The sequence below is a fragment of the Monopterus albus genome, unplaced genomic scaffold, assembly GCF_001952655.1.
Source record: "Monopterus albus unplaced genomic scaffold, M_albus_1.0 scaffold30.1, whole genome shotgun sequence".
In the NCBI taxonomy this organism is placed as follows: Eukaryota; Metazoa; Chordata; class Actinopteri; order Synbranchiformes; family Synbranchidae; genus Monopterus; species Monopterus albus.
The window spans coordinates 301,454-311,963 of NW_018127910.1; the positions used below are offsets into that span (position 1 = coordinate 301,454).

A 10,510-nucleotide genomic window follows, 5' to 3' on the forward strand; every position below is an offset into this window, starting at 1 on the left:
GGGCTGTGCCAGCTAACGTTTTACATCCATAGCTGAATATTGATCTGTGTAAATTAATGCAGTAGTGGGTATTTGATAGGACATGTGTATTTTCCCTAATTTGTCAGCCACATAGCTCTGCGCCTCTCCTAGCTAGCTAACGTTAACAGCGGTTAGCTAGCTTAGCCCCACACCTGATTCATGCTAGTTGTTTTATCATTGACCCGTGAGCCTGCTGTGCCTGGTCCATTATTGATGTTTCGTGTAGTAACTTATTTGTCATATGTGTTTAAATCGTACAAATTCTTGTTCGTGCACTGGGCTACGACATAACAGCATAAAACTCATGTAGCCTGAATAACCGGTGTAGCCACTATGTGTTTTTTTTTTTTAACAATAGGCGTGTCTTTTTTTTTAAAGCCTATTATTGTAGTTTTCGTTAAGAGATGACAAACGCGCCCGTTTTAACACGACTGTGTACAAATCTTTGGTCAGTTCTGGGCGTGCCACAGTTACTCTTTAATCATTCTCTATGTCTTAAGGTCATGCAATAAAAATAAGCATTATTAAAATGTAGTCTGGCTGCGATCAACAGTTGTTTTCATTGTCTGTTAATTTGCAAAATATTTTTGTGACCAATCAATCGTTTTAATTACAGAATTTCAGAAAATTGTTCTAATTTCTCTCATTGGAAGTTTTTTTTTTTCATATGACAAACAGCCCAAAACTGTTTACTGACATGTAAGACAAAGATCAGGGTTTGGATTTTAAATAACTACTAATTGATTAGCAAAATAGCTGCCAATTAATTATCTGTCAGAGTAATCAATTAATTGGTTAGGTGTGACAGCTCTAACATTTAGCCACAATGATTCTTAGCCTTATTGTCCTAATTTTATGATTCTGTATTTTACAGGTGCAAGAGAATTCCCCCGGTCACCGTGCAGGACTGGAGCCGTTCTTTGATTTCATCATTTCCGTTTGTGACACTAGACTGGTAAGTCTACTGTTAGGGTGGAATGATAAAACCTCCTGCAGCTGTGGTATCTACTTTAGCATGTCTCATACAACCACTGATCTCTGGCAGAACAAGGACAATGACACCCTCAAAGAGCTGCTGAAGATGAATGTGGAGAGGCCCGTCAAGATACTGTTGTACAGTAGCAAGACGCTGGCGATACGGGAGACCACGGTCATACCTAGTAAAATGTGGGGTGGCCAGGGACTTCTGGGAGTCAGTATTCGCTTCTGCAGCTTTGAGGGAACAAATGAAAATGTTTGGCATGTCTTGGTGAGTCTGATGCAGAAATGGCATAAAAAGTTTTTGATGTACTTGCTGTTTAGATATCATATATGATTTTGGACCTTGGAATTAGGTTTTATCTGGATCAGTAAATCCTTTATACTAACGTTTTGTGTGTATACATTGTAATGTATGTATAATTTGTTAGTATTTATACATGATGTGAATAAGATTTGAGTTAAAGCACTTTTTTCTTTCACCTAATGTATATAAAAATGTTTTGAGCTCAGGAAGTGGAGCCAAATTCGCCTGCAGACCTGGCTGGTTTGAGGGCCCACGCTGACTACATTATAGGAGCTGACACCGTCATGAATGAGGTGCCTACTTCAAGATTGCTCTTTGTGTTGACACAAAGTTGGCAACAGCTTAAAGTGCTGTGTAACTGTGCTGTGTAACTCTGCTCTTTGACCAGAGCGAGGATCTATTCTCCCTTGTTGAAGCCCACGAGGGGAAGGAGCTGAAGTTGTACGTCTACAACACAGACACTGACAACTGCCGCGAGGTGGTCATCACGCCAAACTGCAACTGGGGCGGAGAGGGCAGGTATGACGAGGGAATCTTCTACCCGAACTTATCTCCATCTTTTCTGTTCTTTCTCCAATTAAAAATCATGTAACAGCTCTTTAGGTTTCTGTTTGAACTTTGGCAATGATCCAGTTTTCTGTCAGTAATGAAAAGAAAATCTTCAAGGACACAGTGTACAGGTGCATTCAGAATCATGAAACCAGGACTGTCTTGGTACAAATCTGGCCTTTGTGACTAACCCACACCTCTTCAACACCTTTTTTACCTGATAAAAGTCAAGCATTGGTCTGGACAAGGGTTGCAGGACACACAGGCACAAACTTTCCTGGCTCACTAAAGTGTCTGTCTGTATGAGAGGAGGTACAGATAGGACCAGTCTGGCTGTGCTGTTGCACACCTACAGTAAATTAGCAACTATTTTGATAACTGCTTAGAGCATTGTGACAGTATTTCTCACTATTGTTTTACAAATCAGTCAGTCGATTAATGGAGAAAATACTTAGATTAATCAGTAGTTGCATGTGGATACAAACTAATTCAGCAGAGCTCCTGCTCAGCCAACTACAACAGTCAGATCCTGCTGTTACATCAATGCACAAGTGATAAGCTGTTAATGTAATGATATAATAGTATAACAGTATAGGATAGATGGTATAACATTTTTTCAGCATTGAGTCACCTACTTTAATTAATAATACTTAATTTACCATTTCCAATGCAGGACTTCTAACAGATTAGGCTACTTTTACTGAAGTAAAGGATGTGAATACTTCCCCTACTACTGGTGCTATCGTGCAAACTAACATGCTTTAGTAATATAACATGTAATAATTATATGTTTTTTGTTTGTTTTAAAAAAAATCCCATTTATTCCTTATGGGCAGTCTATCTGCAGTTCAGCTCAGTCAACTGGCACAGTTGCTTGTAATTAACAAAAGACCCCTTTGTTTTCATTTCTTTGAGGCTCGTTGTAGCTGATAATAACAGTAGCTGTGCAATACTGTGATATATTCTGAGATGGTTATCATACTGTTGCAGTCCTAGTCTAGACACATTTCACCATCAGGGTTATTACAGTTATAAATAAGGGGTCTTATTTTTTTTAACTGTATATGCAGGTCTTTTTTCCCCATTTCAGTCTAGAATCAGTTTACATTTTGGCTTTGGTAGTTTTTAGTTTATTTTCAGCTCTTGAACCACTATTTTTAATTGAGGTGATGTTTCTTTAAGGGCATTAGCAATGTAGGCAACAAATGTATAGATTTGGCACTTGGTGACAATTTTTAATCTTCTTTGTACCTGAAAATAATTAGTTTTATTTAACTGTGTCCTATATTTATACAAAATTGTCTTGTTTTTCTAATTGATGTCAACATCTGTTACATTTTAGTTTTCGATCTCCTAGCATTTCTTTGAGTGAATGTTGAATGGAACTGTAAACTGAAATGACTGCGCTGTCTGCAGACTGCTGACTCAACAACAACAACAGAGGTTTTGTGGGGAGATAAAGAAAAGCACAGTATCACAGATGTTCTACCTGCTGATTTATTATGACGAGTTTATTTTTTTTTAAGTCATGTTTTGCCATTTGGAGTCAGCAGACTGCAAGGTTGCCATTTCACATCATCACTAAGGCTTCTGTGAAATGTTTTGACATTTCCCCCTCACAGTGTTGCTGTGTTTCTGTCGCCTCAGTCTAGGATGTGGGATTGGCTACGGATACCTGCACAGGATACCTACACTGCAGTTTGCAGAGGGCAAAAAAATTGGTTTTCCTGCACAGACTAAGGAGCCAGCTTTACCACCTAAAGATGGATTCACAGAGGTCCAGCATATACAGTACCTGCAGAGAAAAAAACATTTTGATGCCATCTCCTTTTGAGATCTTGAACATTTACCTGGGTCATTTTGGTTTCCAGGTCCACCTCTCTGCAGTCATTCCAACCATTCCAGTTGCCGCGTCGTCTGCATCGACGGGATTAGAGCAGTCTCTCGCCAGTCTGTCGGTCAGCTCTGACCCAGCCACTGTCCTTACTAATCTACAGACAGGTGCCCATCACATCATCTTTAACATATCCTTTTGAATTGCTGTGAGGTTGACTATGCAGATAAAGTGAAATGTGTGGAAAATTCTGAATTTCCATTTAGACATCAAAATGCTGTTCAAAACAGGACAGAGTCCCTCAGACCCCTTAGTTCATTGCTGTTCTGTTAATATGTAACATAATAAAAATTTTTCAATGTTTTTCCAGGAGTTCCTACAGTTCCACTGCCCAGCCAAGTACCATACTCACAGAGCCTTCCCCTGTCTCTCAGTCCTGCTCCAACACTACCAGGTTAGTAGAAACTGCAGCTCCTCAGGCATGAGGCCAAAGGCAGCTACTCTGTCAAAGTCAAACTTGGATAACAGTCTGCTAACCTGACGGTATCTAATATGTATAATATTTGTTGCACAGGTTTAATGTCCATACCTGGAGGTCTACCATCATTTCCTAATTTACCAAACCTGAATATCACCTTGCCAGACATGGGTCAAGTATTACCACGTGGAATTGGATTACAGCATGCAGGTACTGTTTTGTTCCCAGAAGCGGGTTTGAGTTAGGTGTCAGGCACTGTAAAGGGTAAATAGACAATATTACCAGGCCTTAGGCTAGGTCTGGTAATATTGTCTATTTTCCTCTTGCCCACAAACCCCATGGAAAATATAAAAACCAACAAATGATCCTGCTTGAGATTATTTCTATAGCCCAAGCCTGATACATCTTTCCCTGTGCCGTAGATTTTCATTGTTGTCCAAATCCGGTTTTTGAACATTTAATGTAAATCTTCAATAGGAACAAATGGGCTTGAAGGTGAAACCCACAGACAGGCTGAGTTAAGTCTAAAAGTAATGAGACAGACTAACACATTGGTAGTTTTGGTCTTCCCCTGGGATTTGTGGACAATAGTGCAATTATAAAATGCGACTAGCTGAGCCTTTGCATTCTCAGGCGATTCAACAATGAATTCATCAAATCTTTTACATTTGCATTATTGAAAGAATAGGCTCACAAAGTTTCATACAATATGTCTGATGAAGGTTTTTACATACAGTAACCCTTTCTGTTCACACTGGCACCAATGAGGTCCCTTCCTCATGTGCTTCCAGTGTCTGGTTAACAAAAACCAGATCTTGTTCTGTGCAAAAATGTATTATAAAGTTTAATCTCAGCAGCCTGAGTCAAAATCAGGTGGGAATCTTTACAAAGACCAAGTTTGGAGGACACCCGATTCCTTTAACTTCTGAATATATTTTTGGACAGAACATGGACTGTGGATTTTGTCGAGTGATGTACACTGGAAGCACATTAGGAAGAAACGGTATGAACTGGTAGGTAGTACTTTATTGATCCCACAATGGGGAAATTCCTGGCTACACCAAGCAAAATGTGTTCATATGTGCACCTGTTTTAAGATGGACTTGAAAATTGGTGAGCCTGTCTTAACATTGTGACTCTTCTCTCAGAATAAATTGTGTAGCAATCAAAAATTAATGCATTTTATTAAAGCTTAGACATGACATTTAAAGGAATAGTTGGTGTTAATATTGATGTATCCTTATGTATGTGATAATGGCTTAGTCATCATCACTGGATAAGGATAATCTGCTCCCCACATCGACCCTGAATGCTTCCACCCAGAATGTGAGTACACTGTAAAACATGTGGGACAAAATACACAGCCCTTGTTCTGTGAAACAACTCGCCAAAGTTTGTCTGAAGCTCAAATGTGGCTCTTGCTAAACTAATTAGAGTTGGTATACCTGAAAGTTGCAGTATTTTTAAGATAAATTTCCCTTTTTTTGTTTCTGTAGTTAGTTTCATGCTGCGTGGTGTTCCAGGTGGAAGCATTCAGTAACTGGGGAGTAAAAGTAACAACTACTGACAGTAACTATATTCTCACACATATGGGGTTACGTCAGTATTGTTTTAAGACCAATTTGACCAACTACTCCTTTAAAGTACAACACGGGCTATGAAATCTGAACAAAGCCCACTTGATAATGATCAGTGTTTCTGTGGGGTAACAGATTTTGGGTTGTGTTGTACTTCACAGGTCTTCCACCTCTCAACCTACCAGGTGTTACGCTGCCTCCATCTGACTGTGTTCTTCCCCAAGTCATTACTACCGTGGCTCCTGCTGTTACGCTGGATACAACAATCTCTTCTTCCACTATCCAAATGAACAGTTCACTGACCAGAGCACCCATCCCATTACCTGTAACCACCTCTCAATCAGTAAATATCACAATGGCTGCAGACTCCTCTTAGCAGAGAGCACCAGTTAACTTGTTTTTAAGTCCTTGCACAATATAGCCAGTCTTAGTTGCACCACTCAGTTGGCAAATTGATCCTACACATTTAGGATTGCTATACAAGAACTGTAGTATCTTGAAGATACTGGAATACACTACTGGTCTCCTCACATGTACCAAACCACCCAGGTAGCCAGAGTTCTGCAACTGAAGAGCACTGCAGAGTTAAGCAGTCAAGGAAATGAAAAATCACTGAAATGTCTCGGTACAAAAATACACTGTGCACTGGGTAAAAAGTGTTGACAAATTGGACTTATTGGACTTGTTAAACTGGGGGAAGTAAGTTACTTTTGTGTGCAAGTCAGTTTTTTTTTTTGTGTCTTTAGGGGTCAAACTACTGGGGACATTCCTTTAGAAAAGGGGGTTTGCTTGCTCCAGCATTCAAATATATCAAATGGTTTTGTACAAAGAATTTGTTATGCGATTAAACGGATGTATTTTCTCTAACTATCCACTCCCTACTTTGCATTTTTATGCTCATCAAGTTTATCACGACTGGTGCACCCACTAACAAAGCAGTATCAAAGAAAGCCACAGGATGTCAGTATAATCTTAGAAAATGAAGACAATACTGGTAGATTGCACCCTGAAATATGAGGCATATCATCAACTGATGGGTAGGGATGTTAATGAAACATACAATACCATTCACTGGGAGAAAGTGTTTCCTGGTATTTATTATTCACTCTTGGTAGAACCATACAGTCTGTACCTAAAGTGGAACATAAAGCCCTTGAAAAAGTAAGAGCATCAGAGCAGCAAATTGAAAGCACTCAAGGAAATTAGTTTTACACGTGAACATTTTAGCTCTGTACATATTACTGCTGCAGCTCAAATTTGGAAAATTCACCTGTACAGCATATACAGTTTCCAATTAGTTAATATTCCTGCATAGGATTTTACAGTCATTTTCTACATTTGGTTACTTTGTGCATTAAACGCAAGTATGCTGCTCCAACCTATGTGTCACTAGATGCCACTTGTATGCTACACATTACATTCTCTTGGCTATAGTAACTCAAATTTAAGCCTAACATTTGTGAGAACAGAACCATTTAGCCAAATTAACTGAAACCTTGGTGGTTCTAAAATGACTGTCTTCTCATCACAGTAAATTAACCTCTAGCAGCTCAGTCAGTTGCAGCCTGGCAGGACCATGTTATTTAATCTAAATGACAGGCTGCCAAATCTCCCTTTGGCCCTTCAAGGCTTTATCCATTCACAACATCTGGACAGTGTCCAGTCACATTTTCTTCAAGGTACGTCGTCAGTTTCAGTGCTTCTCTGTTGGACCCTCAAAAGATCCTTTAACTCATGTCCCTTAAAAACATTCACAATCCCTCCATTGATCAAGCCTGGGTAAAGGAGAAGCAGCCTGGCACAGGCCAGAGGAGGCCAGGTGAGATCTCCCTACTTGTGCCCTGCTCCTTCCGGTTGCTTTTCCCACAAGCCTAAGCCTCTAAGGAGCACTGCAGGTGTGGGAGCAACTTGGTCAGGTTGCCTTTCCATCACAGTCCAAGGCTGTTAGTATGAGATGATGCTGGTCCTGAGCCAGCAGCGCTCATATGCAGATTTCCAGAGGAGGTTGACCTCCGCATGTGTGGGAGCAAGTAGGGGTCGCTTCCCAGCTGGTGAACGTCAATCCGGTCTTCCTTCCTGTACGCCAGGCACCGCCTTATGAAGGCCTGGGGAATAGCATCAGCAGTGTTAGATTGTTTTAGAACAGATTTTTCACTAGACAACACTTTAAACTGACCACATGCTTCACCCACCTTTGCTTCATTACTGGCAACAGGCTTGACAGGAAACTGGACATCAGTTGCTTTGAGTATGGTGTTCTCCTGTAGGATGTCCTGTTGTGACTGATTGTGGCCAAAAGGCTGAAAAGGAGGAACAGTTCTTAATAATCAGGAATAAATTAGAAAGGCAAAAAAAAAAAAAAAATCTGCATTTCCCTCCTTACCTTTCTTCCATAGAGACATTGGAAAAAGATAACACCCACAGACCACACATCCACCTTGTTGGAGATCTTTGGAGGCTCTTTACCAACCACAAAACATTCAGGGGGCAAGTACCTGGCCAGAACAAAATGAAGTGTATGTACAGTACAAGCTGTCTATTATTCACTTCAATGTCTAGTGCTGGAAAGTAACTTTGCACATTTACTCATGTACTGTAATTAGAAAAACTTAAGTATTTTACTGGAATGTTTCTATTTTACATACTTGTGTTGTACTTTATTTCTCCACTGCATTTAATGAACTGATGTTACTAGTTAGCTTTTATATCACAATGTTTACATACAAAATATGATCAGCTGATAAAATTAAATACAGATGTGAGATGAAACTATAGTGCATAAGTTAAACTTGCCTCACCTCAAATAATGACAACATTCAGACTTGCATAATAATAATACAACACTGATGGGGATCAATTTGCAACTTTTATCTCTGGTATTTGTTAATACTTATGCACATTTGCTTAACTAAAAATGTGAATGCAGAACTTTTATTTGCAGTGGAGTATTTTTAAACTGTCCATGTCCTTATATGCGATGTCTTCTACTTGTATAGCGCCTTTCTATGCTTTTACAGCACACTCAAAGCGCTTTCACATTATTCGGCCATTCACCCATTCGTACTCCCAAGCACTCACACACCGGTGACATCACCGGGAGCAACTGGGGGTTCAGTGTCTTGCTCAAGGACACCTCGACATGTTGACTGGACAAGCCGGGAATCGAACCGCTAATCCTCCGGTTAGGAAACGACCCGCTCTACCTCCTGAGACACAGCCGCCCCCATGTATGTATAGACATTTCTCCTTACCAATAGGTCCCTGCACCCTGCGATGTCAGGTCCATCCCATCTACACCATAGTTGTCATCATCCATGATTTTGGACAAACCAAAGTCAGTGATTTTGATTTCCCCACAGGCTGTGCCATCCACCAACAAGATATTGCCTGAAAGCCAAAGTGCAATACATCAGAACTAAAGGAAAACCATGGCATAGGTAACAGACACATTTGATATAATCTCATTTAAAGCAGAATGTGATATTTTCTTGAATAGATGTGATGACTGTCATCAGTTGTCCAGAAGGGTATAATTACCTGGCTTAAGATCATAATGGATGATCGGGGGCTTGATTTCATTCAGATATTTTAGTGCATTCACAATCTGCATGACTATGGACCGTGCCTCCTTCTCAGACATTAGCTTATGCTGCTTCAAGTAAAAATCCAAGTCGTTGCCTTTGCAGTATTCCATAACAGTGCAAAACCTATTGAATAGAAAAAAGAAAGATGTAAGAAATACAGCCCACTTCAAATTCAGAAACGGTATAAATGTTTAAAAGAGACTAACGTGTCTGTGTCCAGTGAGAAGTAGTCATAAAGTTTCACAATTCGAGGATGGTCCAGCTCCTTGTGTATTCTGTACTCTCGACAAGCATGCCTGTTGAGAGAATGGTAATTATTGCTTTTATTAGCAACCAAAGCAGGAAGGTGCAGGTGTACTGGGGCTTATAGAGGAGAAGAATAACAACATGCTGAAAGTATGACATTTAAATGCTGCTTATAGTAGGCTATACTGCAGTTGAGGTTACACATTCGCACAAGGGCCAGCATACTTGTGGTAGTTCTCCTTCTTCTCTTCTCTCCAGTTCTTGTTAAGTTGATGGATTTTCACAGCAGCATATCGTTGCTCAATTAAGTCAAAAGCCTGTACAACACACACACACACACACACACACGGTTTATACACAATACCTAATAAGAGACTTTTTTTAAATTACAACATTTAATGACATACCTTGTAAACTTCACTAAAGCCTCCTCTCCCTAGAAGGTGCAGGAGCAGATATCGTTCATTCAGCGTTGGGTGATCTTTAAATCTTAGGATGGGACAAAAAAAATAAAATTAAAATAAATTAAAAAAAAAAAAAAAAAAAGGCACAGAAAACAATTCCAATTACACTTATAGATCCAACTACCAATAACATTCTTGAGCATCAGCTTTGCTATGTCATGATAAATGTTTTAACAGTCAGGTCAGCAGGTACAGTGCTACTTAATGTCACTGCTATGGCTTTACTGGCCTCGTGTTCCAATGTCAAAATAGTTAATGTCAAGGAAATTGATTCACACTCACTGTGAAGTGTCTTCGTTATTTATTCTCTTCAGCTCCCGAATGTGAAGGTTGCGCACTCTCTCCAGACGCTCCAGCTCCGCCTGGATCTCAGCTTCTTCCTATAAATGATTTAAGCCCACAGACAACTTCAGAGTAGCGACTACAAGGAGAGAAGCTCCAAAAAACCCTTGTACAGAGCTGATTAGTTCAC

General features: G+C 39.9%; 2 protein-coding genes across 3 annotated transcripts in view; one reads left to right on the forward strand and one right to left on the reverse strand.

The window, feature by feature from the left end:
• LOC109958071 (Golgi reassembly-stacking protein 2) overlaps nucleotides 1-6,614 on the forward strand; it is a 6,920-nt gene extending 306 nt beyond the window's left edge. Inside the window, exons 2-10 of the mRNA XM_020596413.1 lie at nucleotides 896-976; nucleotides 1,067-1,270; nucleotides 1,513-1,599; nucleotides 1,695-1,825; nucleotides 3,503-3,632; nucleotides 3,727-3,856; nucleotides 4,060-4,143; nucleotides 4,264-4,377; nucleotides 5,906-6,614. Coding sequence (XP_020452069.1) covers nucleotides 896-976; nucleotides 1,067-1,270; nucleotides 1,513-1,599; nucleotides 1,695-1,825; nucleotides 3,503-3,632; nucleotides 3,727-3,856; nucleotides 4,060-4,143; nucleotides 4,264-4,377; nucleotides 5,906-6,120 — 1,176 coding nt within the window. The 3' untranslated portion in view covers nucleotides 6,121-6,614. The remainder of the gene's footprint in view (nucleotides 1-895; nucleotides 977-1,066; nucleotides 1,271-1,512; nucleotides 1,600-1,694; nucleotides 1,826-3,502; nucleotides 3,633-3,726; nucleotides 3,857-4,059; nucleotides 4,144-4,263; nucleotides 4,378-5,905) is intronic.
• A 207-nt stretch (nucleotides 6,615-6,821) lies between these two features.
• Nucleotides 6,822-10,510, reverse strand: part of tlk1a (tousled-like kinase 1a) — a 14,435-nt gene continuing 10,746 nt past the window's right edge. For both annotated transcript variants that reach the window (XM_020596449.1, XM_020596448.1), the window contains exons 16-22: nucleotides 9,800-9,891; nucleotides 9,535-9,624; nucleotides 9,282-9,451; nucleotides 8,996-9,131; nucleotides 8,128-8,239; nucleotides 7,937-8,044; nucleotides 6,822-7,849 (exon numbers count right to left, since the gene is read on the reverse strand). In XM_020596449.1, the coding sequence (XP_020452105.1) occupies nucleotides 7,673-7,849; nucleotides 7,937-8,044; nucleotides 8,128-8,239; nucleotides 8,996-9,131; nucleotides 9,282-9,451; nucleotides 9,535-9,624; nucleotides 9,800-9,891 (885 nt within the window). In that variant the 3' untranslated portion in view covers nucleotides 6,822-7,672. The remainder of the gene's footprint in view (nucleotides 7,850-7,936; nucleotides 8,045-8,127; nucleotides 8,240-8,995; nucleotides 9,132-9,281; nucleotides 9,452-9,534; nucleotides 9,625-9,799; nucleotides 9,892-10,510) is intronic.